This window comes from Anomalospiza imberbis, chromosome 3, assembly GCF_031753505.1.
Source record: "Anomalospiza imberbis isolate Cuckoo-Finch-1a 21T00152 chromosome 3, ASM3175350v1, whole genome shotgun sequence".
Taxonomy (NCBI): Eukaryota; Metazoa; Chordata; class Aves; order Passeriformes; family Viduidae; genus Anomalospiza; species Anomalospiza imberbis.
In genome coordinates, this window is record NC_089683.1 from 78,248,352 (window position 1) to 78,272,635 (window position 24,284).

Below are 24,284 nucleotides of genomic sequence, written 5' to 3' on the forward strand. Positions count from 1 at the left end.
GATTTGTTTCAACAGAGTCAAAGAGTTGTAGGGTTTAGTCTGGCATACTGTTGATACTCTTACCGAGCAAGCAGAAAGAATAAACACTAACAAAGAAATTACTGGCTTCAATAACTTTAATTAGGCTTAACATTATTTCAGTTTCTAAAAATGCCAAATATGAAATCCGACTTACTTTCAGCAGTAAGAAAAGTTCTAAGCTGCTGCATATTTAAGAAGGGTTGTAGTTTTAAGGAGCTGCTGAACAAATTTTTGAAGACAGAGTCACTGTAAGCTGTTCACTAGGTTTTATGTGCATTTGATACATATTAAATACGTAAAAAAGAGGAAATACAACTTTTTGTGTAATCTGTCATTTTCTCTATTTGCTAACACAAACTCTGAGAAAGGAATTTTACCGAAAGCTTCAGCTCAGCATGTTGCATCCCTGCAGCTTAAAATTCAGATGAAAAATATGGGAGCTTTTTTCCTCTGACACAAAAGGAATTTTTGGGAGTATTTCCGAAGGACACCAGAAAGCTTGTCTAGCATACAATGGTTCCTACTCAGCAGAGCCCTCCAAACAAAGAGTAACAGATGCACAACTGGTATTAATAACAAAACATCTCCTCCCTCTGTTAGTCAAGAGAGGACAGCTAAGGACAAACACAGTTTCAGGGTACTTACCTACTCGGAAGTTAGTGGCTGTCAGAGTGTCAGCAGCATGGCCGTTTTCACTGATGAGGGTGGTTGTATTTCCCTTCTCACAGTTGTTCTGACAGTTGCCTTTGGTACAAGTCACTTTACAGATGCTGGGTGTAAAGACCACCTTGATGCGACCAGTGTGATTTCCCACTGTCAGCGGAGGCAAAGAGAAAAAGAAAAATAAACAGATCACTTTGGTATCCATTGATTTCCTTCAAAAAGTTTTTGGGAAAAAAAAAAAAAGGCACGGGGTGGGGGAAAGGCGACAGGTCTACAGGAGGAGGGCAGTCTGCAGTGCTCTCTCTCATAGATCTCCAGTGGTGTCTCTGAAACAGGAGTAGGAAGCTTAGCAAACAGAACTCCGGGATCCGCTCCAAAACCACATTTAAAGTCAAGTCACTGGAGTGGGATTAGTAATCACAATGCTGCACTTTATTCACAGGCAGACAAAGAGCAATACCAAGGGCATGACAGCTTAAATAGCCAACCCTGACAGGCAGATGCAATGTAAAGAGCTGGCCGTGCACCTAGAGGTGAATAAACTCTTGTGTACTCCTACATACTTTTCCTGTTTCTGCACTTATTAAGTCACTATTTGTAGCTCAACCCCTGGAAACGTTTTAGGCATGCGGCATGTCTGAAAACATCTGTCTCAAATCTCCTGGCACCCCAGCCTGAAGTGGTCAAACCTTGTGACGCTGCTGCCTGGACCCATTTTTTCTTCACCGTTTTTTGGCACTATTTTTCCACAAGAATTTACATATTATAGGCTGGGCTCCACTGTCAGCCTTTGTTTTAGTAATAAATAGCTCAGAGAAAAGAGTGAGAATTACCAGTGCTTTAAAATACTGAGATCAAAGATAAAAATTGGCTAGATTCTCTTTCTTTTTATATACTTCCCTGTAGTCATTTTAAAAAACCTTGAATGCAATAAAGACTGCACAATCACTAATTTGTTATTAAGCTAGTTATAAGAACTTTTTGTTACAGAATTATATGTAAAAACAGATGTATTTGATTCTATACCTAACACCTGAAGACAAAAACTGTATTAAAACGACTTCCTAGGAAAAATGGGGAAAAGAACAGATTCCATTTGCAATTATTTAAAAAGAAAACATTTTGTCCTCTGCATACTACTAAAAAATCCAGCAAGTTCTTCAAAATGTATCATAGCATCTTTGTGGAAACTACTAATAAGTACTTTCATATCAAACCTAAGAATGCCAAGAAATGACACACAGAAAGAGAAGAATCTCTTCTTCATGATGTCATAGAAATAAAAAAGTTGCTGGATAGTTGCCTAACCTAGTTCATGAAATACCTTGCAGACAAACACTTTTTTGAAAATAACAAGAAAATCTAACAAATCTTCCCATTTTGAAAGAATATAAAGCCTCCTAATTTCTGGCTCTTCATAAACAAAGAAATTTAAGCCATTGTGCCAATTGTTTTGTCTACAGTAAAGGCATTGCTCTATTTGAACAGCAGCTGTAGTACAGATGCTCCCACCTTACTCTCCCTAAAGAATGCTTAGAAAAGGAAGAGCCTTGACAGATAGAAAAATAAAATAATTCAATCTTAGGCTAATATTGTGATTTAGAAGACATCTTGGATTTTAGGATGCCATGCATTTCTTACAAAAATGAATACACCTTAAACAGATATAAGGGACCTATGAACTGCTGAGGGTAGAATTTTTAAGCTTTGTTTTTTTAAAGCATAGCTTCACAAGCAATATTGCTATCTTTGTGTTTTAATTGCATAGTATTATATATATAATATTTTCCTAGAAAAGAGTCCATTTTATATCTTATATTTTCAGACATTTTAGCAATACTTTTCCTTTAGGATGTGATCTAATTAAAAAAACAGGGTTAGTTGAGTCAGAAAAGTCGGTCCTGCCTACACTGTAGAAACCAGTATTGGGGGACCCAAACAAGCTTTCTGGCTCAGCTAAAAAAACCAAACAAATAATTTGACTTTGTCAGTGTTGGAAGGGCAGAAAATGCAGAGCTCAATATGAGATGGAGCTTACAGCGCAAACACTGAAACTGAATGGTCACATGGATTGCGTTGTTATGGCATCGGGAAGGAACACGGAAGAAAAGTGGAAGCCATGCGGGTCTGATTCTTCTACCTGATACCCAGAGATGTTTTGTACAAACCAAGACCACCTCCTACCAAGAAATATTCTGTACAACATGTCCACAAAGAACAGAAGGTTTGACCATAGTCCCATCACAGCGCCTGGCACAACTGTAGTCAATGAGTTATAAGAAATACTGCCATTTTCTGTCTACCCAGGAGATGAGAACTCGACATGAAATTGTGCAGGGACAGATCGACAGGTTTGTCGTCCTCACCTTCCCAGAGGGACACCTTTCAGTAAGCCTTGTCCCTTCAGCTCTGCTGACTGTTGACTTGGGACACAAAGTTCATGAAGACAATAGTGTTGTTAGTGCTAAATACACCTAGTCTGCAGTTAATGCATTTGGCACAAGCAATCCAGAAGAAACATCCACATGTGTTGCATTCAATAAAATGTGCTATTTGTGAACCCAAGCAGTTCTTTTGAATGTGACCCAACTAAAAACACAATAGATTGTCTGCACACCCAGCGTCAGGCCCAGAGTTATGTTTTTGAAATAGTACAAATGAAACTAAATTATCATTTAGTTCTCCTTCACAGTATTCTGTGAGCGCTGAGCTATAGTAAGAACACTTGGGCATAGTGTTCACAACAACAAAAATTTTAAAATCATTTTTATCACATAGTTTAGATTTTACCAGAAAATCCTGTAGCACAATTATATTAGTAAAAGAGATGCCTTTTTATAAGAGTCAACAGAAATTGTAAAAATTGCTTTTAAATGCTTTTGGATGAGAAAATACTAGTATCTAAGTTTGGGATTAATAGTAATCAAACAGTACTTTCAAAAACACAGATCAATATCTAGAAGGCTAAAGAGCAAAACAATGTTTAAATGGAGTTTTTCAGGAAGAAGTCTTAAAAAAAACATGATGAAAGCCCTAGCCTCCACAAATATTAAAATCATTATTTAGCAAAGTTTTTCAAAGAATATCCTGAGTTAGAAGGTACTTACACAGAGTCCAACTGCTGGTTCTGCACAGGACACCTCAAGAGTCACATCATGTGCCTGAGAGCGTTGTCCAAACACTTCTTGAGCTCTGTCAGGCTGGTGCTGTGACCACTTCCCTGGGGAGACTCTTCCAGTGCCCAACCACCCGCTATGAGAAGAACCTTTTCCTAATATCCAGCTAAAACTTTCCCTGGCACAACTTCAGGCCATTCCCTTAGGTCCTGTCACTGGGCACCACAGAGCAGAGATCAGTGACTGCCCCTCCTCTTCCCCTCATGAGGAAGTTGTAGCTGCAGTGAGGTCTACCCTCAGCCTCCTCCAGGCTGGACACACCAAGTGACCTCAGCTGCTCCTCATACGGCTGCTCCTCAAGGCCCTTCCTGTTTTCATGGCCCTTCTTTGGACACTGTCCAATTGCTTTATAGGCTTCTTATAGAGTGACACCCAGAACTGTGATGAAGAGCACTGACCCTAAAATGTAGCCCTATAGACACCCACTAGTCACCAGTCACCAGCCTGATGTAACCCCATTTACTACAACCCTTTGTGCTTGACCTGTCAGCTGGTTGGTAAACCATCACATGATGTGTTTATCTAGCTGTCTGCTAGTTATTTTGCTATAAAGCAAATTCTCAGATATTCCTGTTTTGATAGTTGCAAAAAGACAGAAATAAGACACTTTCATATTCTTTAGACATGGGAAGATTTTCTCCATCTTTCTTAGATTTATGAAAACTATAAAAACACTTAGTTTGCTCTCCCTCCCTAGTAGGCCACGGCTTTTAGCTTAAATTCTTTTTAAGACATTTAGGATGGATACAAAGCTAAGGCCTCTGAGCTTAAAAACTGATCAGCGTTTGAGGAGCTGATTCAAGGCAGAGATGTTACTATCATTCTTCTCTGCAGTTGAAGAGAAGTAAACAGTGCTATCCTCACAGATTCTGAGGCTTAAGGGCCTTGACAGTGAGCTTAATACACAGATTCAATTTGAAAAAAAGATCACAAGCCCTTCTCCTGAAAAGAAGCTTTTAGTAGAAATTTCAAGACTCTTGGACTTCCTTGAATCTCCTCTTCTGTATTTATTTTCCCCTCCTCTTCTCCAAAGAGGAAAACTCAATTCTAAATGAGAAACTATCCTTCAACATCTGTTAGCTGATTTTGCAGTATTAATGCTAAACCCCACAATTTCATGCTAGGAAAGGACAGGTACTGCTACAGCCTTAACCTCTTTTGACTTTTGACTAGCTCATGTTAAAGGATAGTATATTTTTAAGCATAGAGAGTATTTTCTTCAAACTCCAGAACCTCAACTGATGATGCCACTGTGACACAGGCATGAAAAAATCTGCAACTTAGATTACCTCAAATCCATTTTTGGAAAAAATTGATAGTGCTACAACAACACACCTGAAATAATTTTTATATATATATATATACACACAGAGATGTATAGCATATATATCTATATATATATAGATGTGTATATATATATATACACACACACAGATGTAAATCAAACTCTTCTAGATAAATTTTAAACATATGCAAATGAAACACCTCACTATGCTCCTAAGTATAACAGCAAACTGAGGAAATACAAATGTGAGACCAGATAAACAAACAAGCCTAATGCAAAAATACAAAAGTAGAAGATGCAAACACCAAATAAATAGCAAAAATACTGAAGAAAGCGGCCAAACTAAAGACAGACTTTTGTTTTAATAAAGACAGGACAATCAAGATGACTAGCAGTGGATAAAAATTCATACCTCAGCTAGACAGCAAAAGCACAATGAGATTCAGCCAACAGCGCCATCATCCTGCCTCCTAGTCCAGGCTGTCTTATGCTTAAGAGCTTTGTGATACATTTGTCAAAAGAGATCAGTGGAAGAATGTACCCATAAATTCCAAAATCTGTAAAACTCTTGAGCCAGATTTAAAAAAAAGAGATGTCTGGGTAAAGTGATGAGATTTTAGTTGAAAGTTGGCATGGTATATATGTGATTTTTTCCCATCTCTGTATGTCACTATGATATAATATCATGAACACAGCAAACTCCTGCTGTGATAAATTTATGATTTAGCAACAAGTGCAGGAGGACTGGAAAATGCAAGCAAAAGGATTTCTTAATAGAAGCCTTTCTGCCCCCACTATCCATTATGATAATTTTTTCCCCCCCTGCATCAGCAAAAAAGGTGAAGTAGTTAAGACAGGGCAGGTGGCAGGTTTTATGTTCAGGTGGCCACAATAGCTTACACAGCCGTGCCTAGAAAGAACTGTATAAGGGGAAGGATTCCTCCTCAACCTCCTGAGTTGCTGTGTAATGCAACTCAGACTTTGTTTCTTCTGAGAAGAATTTCTAGAAACACTTATTTTCCTTGGGTTTATGGCTGCTCTCACAGCTCCAACATTCTGACAGTATTCAATGGCTGCAGTGGAGCTCAGATGATTTGTGCTGTGTCCCTGTTTTGCAGGAAGACAATGGGCTAGCAACACTAGTGAAAGCAGGACTGGTATTCAGTTAAATAGATAACTACATAGGTCAAGGGGGCAAAGAGAATAAAATATTTTAATGTGTCAAAAGTATTGATGTTATTTGCGTGATGATTTTGTGCTTCACAGTGATCTAACCAAAAGGATTCACAATTAAAGAAAGAAAATCCACAAGCAGTGGCTTCTACCAGCTGAGTACACTGGTAAACAGAGTAGCTTATGGACACATGTCCCATATTCTTTGTAGACGGATTTCTAAAACTATTTTAAGAAGCCAGTTTTGGGGGGGTTGTTGTTCTCATTTTTTTTTTTTTAAATACCTTCACTTAGGACAAATATCCTGAGGCAAATCTCCTAAGGAAATAGAACTAGCAGAACTATAGGCATTCCATCAGTACCTCCAATAATGATATACACTACTCTCTTTTCATGACATTCTACATCTGCATTGTTCCTAGTATGTTTTCATATGTTTATCTACACAGTGTGTCATCAGACCTGAAGATTCTATTTTAAAACTACAGTATCTTCAAAATGAGAATAGATTATTTCGGGCTATTTTACATTTTCAAATTATAACTATGATGCCTGAGGAGACAATTTAAAATTAAATCTTCTAAAACCAAATCAAATTAGCTTTTAAACAGCTAATAGATTCAACATTTTAAATTCTTAGATGACCAACACCCTCTTTTTTCTTAGCTAAATGCTAACACAAAAATAAAAACCCAAAAACCACCAAAACCAACCAATAAAAAAAGCAGAAGGAAATTACTTATATTTACTAAAAAAGGGTGTCTCCCAGTTATTTCACCAATCCACCTGGTTTAGACCTTACACTAGATATGCTTGTTCAGCTAAAAGGAAAGATGATATTGTATGAAAACCAACCACACAAGTAAGATAGTTAAGCTCTTAGAAGTATTGTCAAATGACCTTTTTACACTTTTGACAATATATGAGCAAGTTATATCTTGTCACCACTTAGTCATTAATTTAAAATAACATTAAAAAACCCAATCAACAATAAAAATCTAGTTTGCAAAGATCAGAACAAGTTGAACTTAGGTGTCATACAACTTAGAAATAGCATAATCTAGAAGATTTATAATGTTAGGAACTAAAGAAGAAAAAAAAAAAACAGAAAAAAAGAAAATAAAAAGATAAAGACACACTAGATTGACATATAGGCCAGAGGCAGATTTTCCCTAAATTTTTGATTACACATTGAGAGAAAAACAGGCTTTAAAAGGCACAGAAAGGGCTGAAAGAGATTCTGACAGATCACTTAATCTCCCCATCTTCATTTTCCCAGAATAAAACAGCAACATTAAACAAAATGTTTGTCCAGACTGTCCTCAAACCCCTTCTATTATGCAGATTCCACAGCCTTCCCGAAGAATTTATTCCAGCACTTCAGCCTCTCTTATTGTAAAGGTATTCCTAATAAGTAACCCACATTTCCCCTGTAGCAACTCAAGCAAACTATTACCCTGCTTTATCTACAGCAAGCTTTAACAAAACATTATTCCTCTGTGGATCATTTTCTAACATACTTGAAGACCACAGCCATCAATCTCCCTCATTCTCATTTTGACCAGACCAAAACCATCTAAACACTCAGTCTAACAGCCTGTATTTGCAGACATATATCTTTTTGTTTTGCTTTTGATACCAGTCACTTGGTCCTAATCTTTCCTCACAAACCCTGTCCAAAACCACACTATACTGCAGCTGAGGTCTGATCAATGGTGGGAGAGCAGCAGAATTACTTAACACAGCTTTACATAAAATGCTTCTATGATTTTAATTTATTTTTGTCTCCCAACAATGCACTGATACTTCACACCCAGAACCAATCTGCAGGACCTCTCTGATGTGTTGATACAGATATCATCCCAGTAAAACAAATACAGAACATCCCTCATACAACCTTACCAGAAATGAGCTCAACCCTTACTCTGCTCTGAGCATAGGAGTAAAATCTCCTGCATTCAAACATCACCCATCTAAAAATCATGCAGAATATAAGTCTTAATCTTTCTGTAACAGTCACAAGCACAAACAAGTCTGAAAACTACATGGATTAAATAAAGACAAGACACAGCTGTTGAGTAATTTGATTTTTGGCTTCAATATACAATGTCTACCTTTGCTCTCTCCAGAAATTTGGTTACTGTTCCCTAGGTCACCTCACAGCCAGTTCTCTTTTCACAAGCATTGGGAGAAATTAGACATGTCAATGAAATTAAAAATAAGATTATCCAGATTTATTTCATCAAAGATCCAATGCCTTCTCTAATGCTTAAAAGCACACCCCCAGTTCTGCATGAGGTGAGGTGTATGTGTGCACATCCACCCAGTCAAACATTGTGAGCAAGATGACAGCATGGCAAGCTGTACTTGATTTAACATGTCTAGACAGCTGTAGGAACACATTATTGAAATGTAGTTTAGCACTCCTACTTTTTGTTGTTTCTGTACTTCATATTTTTGCTGCATTTGTGTGATGTTAAATATATTTCATTAGTTAATACAGCTTAACCTTTGATATTTCATCACTTTCCAAGTACTCGGTTCCACTGTCTTGATGCAAACTAAAAGGCTTCCAAAAAAGCAAAACATGATCCAACTACTTAATATGACAGTAACTGAAGAGGGATACGCACTGATATTTTTGTTGCCATTCTTATTGCCACTATTGCTATTACACACACTTCTCTAGACACCTATTTCTGACTAGCCATGTCTTTACATCTTCACATCAATTCCTCCTCCTGTCTTGCTCAGAAGTTCCTACCACAATCTTCTCCCTGCAGTCAAAACTGAGCTCTCAGACTTCCTGCTTCTATCTCACCCTTGTTTCTCTACCTTCTTTTTAAGCTCTCTTGCTTCTTCAGTGTGCTTGACAAACAGGAAAAGAAATAATTTCAAAAGAAAATTTGATGCTTCCAGGAAGCATTAGGTAGGAAGCTTCCAGGAAGGAAGAAGGTAACTGAAAAGAAAATAGGGAAAGTCTTTTCCCCTTCCTGATTATCAAAGGGATACAATCTCTTCCTTGCTCTCTGTCAAGGAATAGAACAGAGAATTCCACTATCTTCCTCATCACCACCTCCCCCCACCCTCCAAAACACTTTACAATTTTTAGTAGTCTATTCTTGGAGAGGCAAATAACCCACTCTTCAATTATCTTAATCTCAGTTTAAAATAGAGGTGAGTGTGAACAGAGTACTGTTTGAAGTCATTTACTACAGCAACATTTGTTTCATTCAAGTAGGTTTCCTCTATTAATTTTGACAAATTCCAAAAAGATCTCTACTATCTGCAACATAGGTTTTTTGTGTTTTCTATGGGTGGCTTCACTTAAAAGTACCAAAGGAGCATATGCAGACACAAGTGCTGAGATTGTTTAGAAAGACCTAACTGTGTTTACATGCCACAAGCCCTTTGCTGATAAATTCTCTCACTGACACAGCCTTTTAGAGAAAGAGAGGAATTCACAGAAATTACATTCAATTTTGTCCTGTAGAAACCCATAATGTACAAATCACACACAGACTTGAAATCTGAGGTCTCTGCCAGCAGGTTTAATGAATCACCTTTTTTCTTCCTTGTCTTTTTGACCACTACAAGGATTCTTTATATACAATCCTCAGGCAATGAACATCCTATCTTAAACTACAGCCATTCTCCCTGGTAATGAGATAACTATCATTCCCTTCACATAGTTGAGTGTGATCAGAAAAAGGTACCAACCCAAACAGAGCATGCAGCGTGGTTTGATGTCTGATGGAATGGCTTCAATTCATTTCAATAAACTTATTGGGCAATAATTCTTTTAATCTGTACCGCATTTATTTTGTTTTAAAAAATTACATTTAAACTAGATCCACAAATGTTTATGATTATAAAGAGCTAAATTTTAGCCTTGAGTTACACCACTTTATCAGTCCTAGGTCTCTTTTCCAAGAGATGAGAGAAATTGATTGCATGGAGCAAGCAGAACATTGAACAGGAGTGTGCCCAACCCATTCAGAAGTAAATGCTGATGACCTAAGACTGCTTAGTTCAAATCCTTAGATCAAGACTGCTTAGTTTAGGGCTCAGACACTTTTCTTTGAAGAACCGTGTGAGTTCACTACAGCTGGATTCCAGACACCACTATGACTGCTATAGCAGTCCTTGGGGAGCTAAATCCTGCAGGAGAGTTCAGCTGAGTGTGCTTCTAAGGACAGGCAGGCAGTCAAGTGCTTCAGCTGCAATTTTAAATATGAATTACACAAAATATTAGCACCTAGATGGCCTACCTTTCCGAGAGTGAAATACTTGTCCTGAAACAAAACTTCAAGCTCTTCAAGAGCCTCATGCTCAAGTTCACATGATTACTTCAGGTTTGGGGCTGGATACTACTCCAGACTCCAGCTGTAAGCACAGCATTCAGGTGAACAAGCCTTTTTAAGCTTCCATTCAAATTATCCAGCTTCTTAGGTATGTAAGTATACCTAGACCCAAAAGGCTTTCACTTGAGTGATATGGTAACAAAGACCCAAAAGCCACATTTAGACACATACCTACATGTAAGGCATGTAGCTAGGGTTAGGGTTACAATCCTCATCTCGGCTGTAATAAAGCAGCAGTAACTTTACAGCCCACTGCAAGCAATTGTCCACTGATGAAAGCTGCTGCAATGCACAGCCTGATAATGAATCAACATCTTTGCACACAAACTTACAACCATACAGGAGCTTTAATATTACCAGCTAAATACTATGCCACTGTCCACTTTATCAACAGGACTCTTTCACTAGGTGGTCTGAATTCAGTCTTATACACTGAGAATGAGACTGACTGCCACCTGAAATTCAGTACTCATCTGAAATTACGCCTTTTGCCTAAGGTTATTATTTAGGCTTCTTTCACAATGATAATACAAATATTAGACAATAGTATTACAAGTCTCAAGCTGGAAGAGCATTTCTCAAGAAAATAAGTAACTTACCAAGAAAATAAATTCTTGAGATAGCGTTTCCCCCTCCCAACATACGCAACTCCCTCAAATGAAAAAAAAAGTCTAAATTGCAAGAGTCAATGTTCATAATTTCTATGAAGAATAGGGAAAAAAATTAAATTAATATTACCTTACTAAAGTATATCCACTTGACATTTCATTTCCTGAAGGGAAACAACCAAAAAGCACTAGGGAAGTCAACAAACTGTAAACAGTGACAAAGGACAGGACATCATGGAATTAAGTTATAAATGAATACAGCCGCCTCTGCATGCTGAATCACCATTAAAAATCTTCTCTCTCAGCAGTATATGAAGCCAAGATCTTTTTTTTTTTCCCCTAATTTTCCGAAGAGGGAAAAAATTACAACAGACATAAGGATGTCACTGATTCTGAAATCTCAGCTTCACAGGGTATGGACCTTCTTACAGTAATTTTTTTGTCCACATTTGTTCATTCCTTCTAGCATAGGCAATGGCACTGACAGAAGAGCACTTTCATATCTCCTATGAAGAAAACCAGACTCAGCTACTTGCAACAATCAGAATCAATTCTTGATATCAAAGACTTGTATTACAGCAACTGTGGAGTTAGCCAGGCTAAGGGACTTTTAATGTTTAATTGTGTGGGTTCAATAGGTCTCTATATCCACCTAAATTAACATTTTTAAAACATCCTAAAGGCTTTCCCCTACAGAATTTTCTGGAAAACCTCTTCTTATCATCTTGAGAAATTTTTGCTTTTGGAGCCAATACTCTTTCATCTCAGAAGTTGAGATGCATTTGTCTCAGTCTGTGTTTTCCCCCAGCAATTACATGCTTTGAACTGATTTTAGTTCTGAATGCCAGATCACCATGTTTTTCCAACATTCTTCCTCATTCTGCTGTATATTCACCTCTGTATTTTAAAGCATGGAGATGACAATACATTTTCGGGTGAATGCAACATTTAAAATAGTTTCTATAAAAGCATCAGTAGCCTTTGCTTGTCAGGCAGACATTTATTTTCTAATGAGCTCAGGGCCATAAAATCTTTTCAGAGTCCAAAGAGAAAAATATAGTACGTTTTGCGGGGGGTGCTGATTTTCTGGTCTCCTCAATTGTGAGCCCTTTATGGACACAAAAACAATCACAAAGCTTAGCAAGGGTATTGTTATAATGCCTAGAGCAACAGTATACTGAGTGAAACAGCTTGCATTTATACAGAGCTATTCTGTCTCCAAGGTTTTCAAAGAACTCCATAGTCTTTTATAATTGCTAAATAAACTGTATTCATTTGTTAGTTATTTTTTCAGAATTTGCCACTATTTTTTGAGGAAAAAGCAAAGTAAATTTGTTGTTTGGTTTGCTAGAGTTAGCTGCATTAATGTGAATCTATATAACTCAATTTATACCTAGAATATAGCCTGTCATTTCCCAGTCTTGCTGGAATCAAAAGTAAACTTTAACTGGCTGTTACGAATCACCATACTGTTCAATAGCAGGAAGAATAATGCTCTTAAATGGCAGAGAGGAAAAGAATGCTTCACACTAAAATTGTTCTTTGGAAAAGCCCCAGTGCTGTTTGACCCTGATGCTGACAGGAACAAAGTTTTATCTTAAACTTTTTAACTTATCTCTTAAAAATCCCTTCTGCCTCTGGAATGAGAGGACAGGCTTTGAACACACATGCATTTGAGAAAATGAAACAAAAAAGTCCCCAACATTTATGCACTTACCCCATTCCCTTGCAAATGACAATGTACAATTTTAGGAGCAATACATGAAAGTCAGTTGCCATGAGTGACTGAAGCAAATTTGACTCTGCATTCCCTCCAAATAGACTATGTTGTAATTGTTCAATTATTTCTTAATGTTAGTCTTCTAAGTTCATTCTGGTTTCATTCACCTCATTGTGCTGGCTGTACCTTGCTCAGAGTGTAGCCTTCAGATCCTCCCTTATCTCCAAATTTCCCAAAACTTCTAGTCGGGAATATTACCACTGTTTAATATCCATAAATACATTGACTGGCACAAGTTACAAGGATCACAATGTAGTGATCTAGTTAAGACAAGCCAGAGAGAATTATTTTGATGTTCATGAAGAGCAGTTCCACAAAGCAAGACCAAGAATGGTGGAAAGAGCATCTGACCCAGTGAAAACCAGAGGGAGTTTTTCCTCCAAAGTCTGAACTTGGGTAGAATGTCAAATCATACAGATGCATTTATATGCAACACATATCGTATCTCTGTCTGCACTTTTTAAAGCAGTAAAATATTTATGCCTTTTGCAGCTGTTTACCCATACTTCCTGTCAGGGAATTACTATTATTATGAAGTAAGTGCCATTTAATGAAGTCAGAATGGGGCAATTTCTCAAAAATAGTTTAAATTGCAATTTCAAAGTGACACCTGGGATTTGCTCAAATCAACCTCTGAAGTCATCAGTGAAGCCAGCATATGTAATTACATATGAACTTACAGAGGAGACTCACTAAGTCACCAGTGTATTGTGCTGCCAATATAGGAAAGCTTTTATTATGCCAAATTTGGAACGGGGTATTCTGCACATCACAACTCTTAAGTGCTGGGACATTTTCTTCCACATTAAGCTTATCTCATGTGTATAAACCTATGTAAAATATGATGCAATACAATGTATCCACAGTTAGAGGAGTTACATGACTTTCATATTGTTTCAGCTTCATCCTTACACAAGAATTTAAGAGTTGTCCACAGAACCATGAGCAGATCCTAAGAGTCCAAAAGCCATACAGGCATATTTGTCCAACATCTAGCCACAACACATACAACTAAGACACAGTAGGGTGCTGCAAGCCCAAATTCACTAAACCTTACGTAATCTTTACTACTTAAATTCAAGACAAGTTTTCATTTATTACCTAAAGTAGAGACAAGCTCTCTTTAATGAATTTTATAAAGAATTTTGGTGAAGATCAAAACGATCCAATCTACCTAGAAGAAAGTAGTTGTCCATAGTACTTAATTTTATCAACTTAACATGTAACTTCAATTGCAAAATTCACATACTTCTCACATTGTCTTCCTGAATAGAGAGATTAGTCTCATGTTCTCTCTTATCGTCCCTTCTTCCTTGGGATAACTTCATTATACAAACACATGCCTTATTTACGTCACACAATATCAGCTGTAAGTAAAGTACTCTTGAGTTTTTCTTCTGCTTTCAGTGCATTCTGTGGTAGCCACAATCACTAATTAATACATTTTCTCAACATGCCTCTAAAACAGGGAAGTAGCGACATCATCATTGTGCTTATGAGGAACTGTACCCTGGTGAGGGGGTGAGCAAAATTGTCCTCCACATGCAGGCAACACCAGACAACTGATTTCAGAAGCAGAAATTTCACAGTTTTCAGCTCAATGGGCGAAACACACAATGCCACTAAACACTAGCCCACAGACATCTCAGGCTGGAAAATATAGCAACCAGAAGTGGACAGAGTGAAACTGAGAACTTCCTAGCCTCTTCCTGCTGTAATAAGCAGTTCTCACAAAAGCTACGTTGAAAGGAGTTCCAAAAAGACTACATTTAGAATTTGTTTACTATCATATACATTTTAGACCAATAGAAACCACACAAAATTCCTGTAACTAATTTTCTTCAGTAATGCATTTATAAATCCAGGGATTACAAGCACTGATATTTAGAGGATTCATGCTCAGATGACTAGTGGTTACTATTTAACAGTGCCACTAAGGGACTAGTGGGAAATGTCTGAGGTAGATGTACCTGAATTACTAAAAAAATCTTCCTACTGTTTTATGGACTACCAGGTTGCAAATAGAATTATTCAAGACCACCCATTTTATATCACTGGATTGAAACAATCTATAGAAATCCAAAAATCAAAACCAACTGCAGCTACAGCTAAAGAAAAAAAGTTTATTCTATGGGGTTCAATTTTCACAATTGCCAGTCTCTGGCACAGTGTTAATGCTTTGAAGTAAAATGCATGGAGATGGTCACAATCCAATCCTGGTGGTCATTAATACTTTATTTGAAGGAAAACAACTGCTGACTGGAAAAAAGCAGTATTATCTTATTTACAAAAGAGACTACTGTTTGACGTTGACATTGTGACTAAAAAAAAATAAATCTTTCTGAAACTTCTAAGAAAGGGATATAGTGCTTTGCAAGAAGTATATTTCACCACTCTGAAAATGTTAATTGAAAGACCTCCAGCTGCCCACTGTTCTTCCCATTAGAGCCAATAGTCTCATTTACCATCAACAAACTTATACTTGAAGTAAAGGAAGCAAGGAGTTGTATTTAAGTGTAAATGGATAGACCATAAAGATGTGCAATGCAGAAATGCAAATACGCACAAAGGAATTCTAGTTAAAGATTTAGAAGGAAAGGCTCTTCCCTAAAACCTCAGCAGAGCATAATTCTTTGTGCTACAGCAAAGGAAGTCTGTCAGGAGACTGCAAGTACCTTAAGGTCTGAATGTTAATCAGTCCATTATTCAGCTGCAGGAACTTTTCTCCAAATCAAGCCAGCAGACGTTCTGTAATACCTAACCCATAATTCATCAAGCTCTTAATCTTCTACGCCAAAACTTGTCCTCAAGCTCTGCACACAATGGGGCATGAGCCAAGGCCACAAGCTGGGCACCTACACAGTCTTTTTTTTATAAATATGAAGCAGAAACTCTCAGGCAGCTCCATACTGTGCAGAAGTTCATAAACACGTAATAAATTATAGAGAAAATTAGTCACCAATGAGACCACAGTCCTGAACTCCAGCTTTCCAAAAAGGTATCCATCATACTGACACTGACTACACTCATAGATGTGCCTATTCTAGCAAAGCATTCACAAAGCACCCTTCTCTGAAGAAAAAACTATTATCTAGAAATAACATGATACATTTTCCACAGTGAATCAGGTTCATTTTTTTTTCTCATCCAGGAAATCTGTTTTGTTTCTCCACAAAATGCCGAATATTGAAGCATTTGCTAATCTAAGAATTCTCATGTCTAGTTGTTTTAACCTTTCTCTGTCTTCAAGTGTTACTGCAGAAAATTGCAAGATCTTAAAAAAATGGGGAGTGGGGACTTTGTGTGGGGAGAGAAGGCAGTATGCTTTTTGTACTTCTACTCACGTCGCAAAGGTGATGCAGGTTGATCCTGGCCGAGTCTCAGTGGTAATGAGCCCTCAGTGGACTGCTCTCCTGAAATCACTTTTTTTACTGGATAATATTTGGGCTTAATCACATATTCCTGTGTTTGGCCGTGATGAAGATTCATCATTAATGTCTGAGATGAAAGGGGTATCATCCTGTTTTGGAAAGAGATAGAAAAGACAGAACAATGTAAGAACTAATAAATTAGACTTAGAAACTACTTGTAAAAAAATTGAAAACAAATTCAGCTGTACTCCAAATTCTCAAAATGCAGTTTGGGAAACCTACTACCTTACAAGTAAGAACCTAATTTTCCAAGCATTTAGCACCCTCATTGTCTTGTCAGCTCAAACTCCTAAGAAAGACAGACTACAGGAATTATATAACTTTGTTTTTGACATGGCAAGAGAAATATCATGGACAGCTCAGAAAATGGGGATGAGCAGGGAAAAGCCCTGATCAAAATGAATTGCAGCTCAAATTTGTTAACACACAGAGCTTTCCAGACAGGTCAGAGAAGCAGTGATACATTCAAACCTTATTCCATTTCTTACAACTCTCATTCCATACAAGGTATATTAAGTAGAACCTAAACCCTTCCCCTTCTGTTCCCAGAAATCATTTCCCTCTTCACCATATATCCCTCTAGCAAAAGAGCAAAGCACTGCTCCTTCTCCCCTTTTTCAGACTGTTTCCCACCTAATCACAAGGTCTGTGTCCCAGAGTCACATTACTTTGCCCATCCACTTTGTCTTTGCCTGCACTATTGAACATCTCTGACAAACGTCCCATAACCACATGGCCTCCCTTAACAACAAAGCCATTTTCCTTTCCTGCTAAACAAGAAGATTCCTTCAAGCTCAGGATTCTCTCACTGCTAATCCTGACTCATATGGTTGGATTCCTCCCTATGACCTCAGCCTTTCACTGCACAAGGCCTTACCAACTTTCAATAACAATACCCTCCTCTCCCTATCAAAAAGCCCATGGTTATTTAGCAACCATCAGAAGTAGAAATAATTTCTTCACTAACAAACTGGCCTTCACTCTTCCAGCAATTTATAAGGCAGCAGATTGGCCAGCTCTTAGCCACATTCAATGAAACTGCAAGCTGCTTTGGGGCCCCAAGGCTGAAGAATCCCACCACCTAGCAAGTAATAACACACTTCCAAGTAACAAACCTACTAATAACACGCCTTCAAGTGGCCATAGCTAGTGCAGATCAGACACTCCTTGGAGAGTAGAATCAACTACTAACCTAATAACAGTGGCAATCAGGACTACATAGTCCTTTGCTCAAATGAAGGCATACAGAGTGAGATGCTGTAAGCCTCCTTTACTTCATTCTCAGCTGAGGATCTGTAACTAGTTTGGTCTTCAAAAATGGAAAAATGGGGAAAAAAGTTATGGGATTTGAAACAACCATCCATCAGAGCCACAGTTCTACCGGGTAAATAACTGTCCTCTGAGAATAAGTCATAAAGCCTATATTAAAAAGGACAGCTGGGCAGCACTTCCCCACATAGGTGAGACTGCAGAGTTTCAGCTGAGAACTTAAATGACTACTGCATTGTTTTCTGACATGTGGAGTCTAAACAAACCCCTATCTCCAAAGCAATGCCTAACTCCTTGGTCATGTTATTCAAGATGCTTAGTAACTGCTGTAGCCAATGGATTTGTGGTTAGAGCAAACAATGGGGTTTTGTCCTACACAGATGCTCTTTTTCCCAAACTGATCCAAATTAACAAGACCATTCATTAATAGTGACATTCTAAGCCTCCTATGTAGAACAGAAACATAACTGCTCAGGCTGTCTCCAAGTCAATATTTCTAATACAGTACTTACACAGTCTCATTGCATTCAGTAGAAGTCCTTTTGCCAGAATAAGAGAAAATACTGTAATTTCTATGTTGCCTTTAGGGCTCCTACCAGAAGATCAAAAGAGAGCCTTCACTGCTATTGGAGGTCAGGCTTGGAATTCAAAACAGTCTGATAAGAAGTATGACCGGGAAACCCTCAGCCTGAGATAAAGCTGAAGTCGTTGCCTTCAGTACTGCTTGCATATGAATTTCATTTCTTTGAAGAATCACTGAAATCACTCCTGCACAACCTCTTTTTTCCTAATGGACCCCATTTGATGCCTACGCATAAGGACATCCATTTCTGGTTTTGCACACAGAAGAGCGTCTATGCTGAATGTAGAAGCGGGACTTGACAGCAGAGATCAAAATACTAGATACAGATGCTGCCATTTAAGTGGCTGAGCGTTTTCTGTCAAGGTTATATTCAGTTGTAAAGCATTAGAGAATCCCAGAATGGGTAAGGTTGGAACGGACCATTGGTGGGGTCAACTTCTGCTCAAGCAAGGTCTTCCTAATGATCTCTGATTAGCAGTCCCCTAATTACCTTTGCTGCCCTCTGTTCAAGCCCACTCCCAGAGCTCCACATCTCTCTTGTCCTGAGGAGGCCAGGACTGGACTCAGCACTCCAGATGTGCCTCACCAGGGCTGGGCAGAGGGGCAGGATCGCCCCCCTTGACCTGCTGGCAGTGCTCTTCCTAATGCACCCAGGATTCCATTGGCCTTCTTGGCCACAAGGACACACCGCTGGCTCATGGATGGCTGGTTGTCCACCAGGACCCCCAGGTCCTTCTCCACAGAGCTGCTTTCCAGCAGGTCAGCCCCCAGCCTGTGCTGGTACAGGACCCTTCATTTGCCTTTGAACTTCAGACAGGATGGGCAGTTCTTCTCTGCCCATCCTCCAGCACAGCACTCTGGGGTATCAGCCAGAGATATCTTCCCAATTTTGTGTCATCAGTGAACTTGCTGAGGAGGCATCTACCCCTTCATCCAACTCATTGATGAATGAGTGAACAGTATGAGACCTGGTCAAGTCTTCTGCCATTCAGCCAGTTCTCAAGCCACCTCACTGTCCACTCCTCCAGTCTGCACCTCCCAAGTTTGCCTATGAGGATGCTGTGAGAGAGTGTCAAAGCGCTTGGTGAAGTCCAGGTAGAAAATATTCTCTCCTCTCCCCTCATCCATCCAGGTAGTTTTGTCACTGTAGAAGACAATTGGGTTGGTCGAGCATGATTTACCTTTAGTGTATCCATGCTGACTACTCCTAGTTACTTTCTGGTCTTCCACACATTTAAAGATGGCCTCCAGAACAAGGCACTCCATTACATTTCCAGAGATTGAGGTGAGGCAGTAGTTGCCTGGGTACTCCTTCTTGCCCCTTTTTGAAGGCTGGGGTGACACTTGCTTTCCTCTAGTCCTCAAGCACCACTTCTGACTGCCATGACCTTTCAAAGATGACCATGAGTGGCTAGCTATGATGTTTGCTATCTCTCTCAGCCCTCATGGATGCATCCCATCATGGCCCATGGATTTGTGGATGTTAAGTTTGCCTAGGTGATCTCTAACCCAAGCCTCCTTGATGAAGCAGAAGTCTTCCTTCCACCATTCCTTTTCCCTGGTGTGCCAGGTCAGAGATTCATAAGGGCTGGTCTTGTCAGTGAAGACTGATGGACAGAAGGCATTCAGTAATTCTGCCTTCTTTGTATTTCTGTTACCAGAGTCCCCACTTCATTTAAAAACAGGCCCACATTTTCCTTAATTTCCTATTTGTTATTGATGTATTTTCTTCCTGTACTTGATATCCTTGGCCAGGTTTTTAATTCCAGATGGGCCTCAGCCTTCCTTGTTGCATTTCTGCATACTCTGACAACACCTCTATTTATGTTTCAAGTGCTCTGTCCCTGCTTCCTTCTCCTGTGTATCCCTTATTTGTGCATGGGTATTGACAGGAGTTCCATGTTCATCCATGCAAGTCTCTTGTCCACTTTGCTCAATTTCTTGCTCATCAGGATGCACCATTTTTGAGCCCGAAAAAAAAAATCCTTAAATATTGACCAGTTGTTAGAAGGACACAACTGTCTTGGATCCTTCTTCCCTGAAGGCACATTCCAATGATAATGTGTCCAAAAAAAGTCCCTGAATAGGCTAAAGTTAACTCTCTGGAAGTCCAGGGTTGCAATCTTCATTGCTGCCCCTCTTCCTTCATGTAAGATACTGAGCTCCACAATGTCCTGGTCACTGTAGCCAAGGCTGCCCCAGTCTTCACATGTTAAACAAGGCCTTCCTTGTTTGTTCATATTAGGTCCTTTTATTTTTATTTACCCTTTATCTTGCCACATATCCAGCCACACTGAAGCCCAACTGTCAGCCTAGTAAAATCCATCGTAACACTTGAAATTATTAAAAAAAAAAAATTTTAAAAACCCAGCAACACACTATGCCACACCAAAAACATGAATGCTATATGTTGGAGGCTGAAAGCTTAATCACTACACTAGAATTTACAAAATTTGCCTCTTCCTTCCTTCTCAGGTATTATAATTTTCTTCCCTAACTTAGTTTGCATTAAATATTAATGTTAATAAATTACTGCTAAGACAGCTTTGTTTTCTAAGAGTGGCTTACTCGGTGCTGCACAGGAAAGCTGTAAACTTTATCAATCCAATTCTTTAAAAGGAAACACTTCCTCATGATGTGCAAGTTGTTAAATTTTTGTTTCAACGCAGAGTAAACCACCTAATCTAAACCACCAAGATTATCTGCTTACAATAATCACACAAAACCAAAGTTAAGACTTGTCTAGGCCCTTTTTCTTAAGTAATTATGCTCAGCTTTGATTATCTTGGTATATAACTGACATTAACTCAATAAACTTAACAAAAACTTTCCATTGCTGATGTGTACACCAGGCAAACAAATGTCTACCTGCACCTTCAACAAACAAACAATATGATAAATACTAATAAGGTTACAAGAGCACTACAGACAAAGAAGAAACATTTTCAGCTAACTATCATGCAAACCAGATAACGAATAAACCAGAAAAAGAATGCGATAAACCAGAGAAAGAATGTGATGTATCAGAAAAACTCTGGCAAGCAGAAATAAGATCGACAACATTTGGCATGAAAAGTACTGTCTAGACTAAACTAAGACAAATCTCACTCAGGTTGCTTGCTTTATTTTATTTGCTGAAAGCCTGATGCTCCCATGCCTGGCTCCTAGCTAGCAACATTTCAGAAAATATGAATTGTTAACACTACTGCTTCATGCAAACGTACAAATTAATTCCTTCTTCATTATCTCCTCCCAAAGTCACAATGAAAAATCAAAAGGAGAAGAAAACCAGTATTTTCTAAAACTATGAGATAGTAAAGAAAATATGCAGGCCAGTTCAAAAGGCATGGAAATAGAACTAACCCCCTACTGCCCCGTAAATTGTTAAAATTCAGTTGCTAGTTCAGCCTGACCTTTGCCAGCTGTTTCCTCCTTCCACTGCTTCTCAGATATATATATATATATATTTTTTTTTTTTAAGATACATGAAAAAGTTTAACTTTCCAGTGGATGATGAACAGATGAGATTTCTCCAAAGCCCTTTACAATATCATACCCATCATCAATCAAGAATGGCCTATTTTATAAGGTCCTACCAGTAACCAAACATGAAAGAGAGAAGCATTCAGCTTTTCTTTATTTTCACCATTGCAAAAGATCTGCAAAAAATGGATTTTATGTGCAAGCATGTATTTTTAGTGCATATTTAAAAGTCCTGTCCCTGAAATATAGGGCAAACACCACAAAACAAGCACTGAGACCTGCTTGTCCTACAATAACAACCCTACAATGTTGCATTAATATCTTCTTTATAAAACTGCCTTGATTTATATCTTTGCAATACATTTTTTTCTCCAGGCAAAAAAAAAAAAAATTTGCAAAGACAGTAGTCTGGATATGACTAAATAGCTTTCAAATAATACCATCAAGTTATTAATTCCTACTTTTTTTACCACCTTAAAGAGTTAGAATATTATTTAAAATATAAAAAATATATTCTTTGATTATCATCAAATTGATAATCAAATACAACAAATTTTAATAAAGATATTTAATCTACGCCAAGATAAAAAGGAATTCAAAGTTGTTTATAAAGGTTCACACAGAAATGTGAAACATTAACTTTTATCCACATGTACCAGTTTTGCCCCTCTTATATGTAATTTCTGTGGTAAAAGCCTTGTCCAAGACACTTTCGGGGATTATCTAACTCCTAAGTCTTTGCTCATAAAGCTAGCTTTGTATTTCCAGGCTCAACTGAATTGTTCATTGGTTGGATCCCATTTGCCAGCATAACCTGGTGTAAGCTCTGTGAAACAAAACTCTCTGAAAACAGCCCAACTATGACTTCATTTTTCACATACAACACAAACTGAAATGCGTAGATTACAAACATTCTCCCAGGTCTCTAAAGAAATACGCTGAGTTTTCCAGAATCACAAGCAATGATTCATTTCCTAGATGTCAAAAAGCAGAAAGAGCTCTTAAGGCAAGAGAAATGTATCTGTTGGTTATATACTGAGATGCAGAGCAAGAGTAGAGATGCTCAGTCGCACGAGTTGAAGGAAGCTACAGTTCTTGCAAGTTATGCAACAGCAGGCAAGCACTCCTCATGTAATACAGCATTCAAAGACTAAATTTGAAGAATATTCCTTTTGTAAAAACAAACTATAAATGGTAATTTTATCAGTAAAAAAAAGGGCAATGTTTGCCTACTGCATCTTTTCATTGAAAGAGGTATAAAATTTGCCCCACCCTACTCCCAAAGTGCCATCAAGATACAATTGATGCCAATTTTTTAAAAAAAATCTTCTTATAGTATTAAGTCTTAAGTATCCTAAACCACCATTAAGGAAACAGTTTTCATGAAGGCTAGAAAAGTCTGAGACAATGATAAACACAAACCAGCTGAGTCTAAGTCTCACAGTAACAGCAAGTCACAAACTCCCCTTTTCATCACTCACCAAATGAACAACTAGGAGTCACAAATTACTTGTTACCTCGTGCATACTTTCACTAACACTTAACCAATGAAGCTCTTCACAAATCCAGACAAATTAATTTGACATCTGGATTATTCTATATAGATTTCCAGCCATACATATATCTTCAACTTTCCAGACACCTCTTATCAGTAAAGATCAAGGAGGCAAAAAAAGAAAAAACTCCACAACAGAAAACCTACATGCTGACTTGTTCTTGTTACTCTGCTTTTATTGGTTAACTCTTCATTTTGAGTTTTTGTTGTTGTAGATTTCCAGGATGCTACACTGATAATCCTACAGTCAGATAAGGTATCTTGTCATCATCAAACTCAGCTTTTAGAAGAGTGGCTGCTAATGTCACCAACACCTGCAGTAAGAAATCGCCCTTCGAGTACCCACTATGTTGCAGCACTGAGTCAAGATGAAATTTGCTTGTTAGCAGCAGACTTAACCACAGCACTCTGTCAGTTCGATATACTACCGTCAGTAAATTCAAGTATGTTTTTCCCTTTCCTGTTTTACATTATATTTTCTACAGAAAAATTGCTTTTTTTTTCCGTAGTACTAGTGGCATGTTACACTGACACTGTGTCAAAAAAATTACTTGGATCAAGACATATTAACTAGTGATAATTTCTAATCTGTCAACTCATGAGACGGACTCTGGTATTAGAAAAGCATGTTGAAATGACAACTAAAAATAGAAACAAACTCCCACAATGGATGTTATACGATAAAGGCAAGTGAGCACAGCTGCTGTGAAGCAAAACCATGCATCACTAATCTACTCAAATTCTTGAGCATGTTAAACAAGAGACAAAGGAGACAAAGAATCCAGTAGGTTGATGTAATTTATTTGAAATTTTAATAGAACTTTGAAGATTTATTTTACAAGAGACTACTAAGAAATCTTAGATTATTAAACAGTGCTGTAAGCTTAAAATGG

General features: G+C 38.1%; 1 protein-coding gene across 8 annotated transcripts in view; it reads right to left on the reverse strand.

Annotated features, from left to right (window-relative positions):
- LTBP1 (latent transforming growth factor beta binding protein 1) overlaps nt 1-24,284 on the reverse strand; it is a 185,766-nt gene that overhangs the window by 121,606 nt on the left and 39,876 nt on the right. For 6 of the 8 annotated variants that reach the window (XM_068185291.1, XM_068185292.1, XM_068185290.1 and 3 more), the window contains exons 4-5: nt 16,415-16,590; nt 667-834 (exon numbers count right to left, since the gene is read on the reverse strand). In XM_068185291.1, the coding sequence (XP_068041392.1) occupies nt 667-834; nt 16,415-16,590 (344 nt within the window). Of the gene's footprint in view, nt 1-666; nt 1,131-16,414; nt 16,591-24,284 lie in introns of those variants that run through there. The other 2 variants (XM_068185293.1, XM_068185294.1) reach the window with 2 other exon arrangements.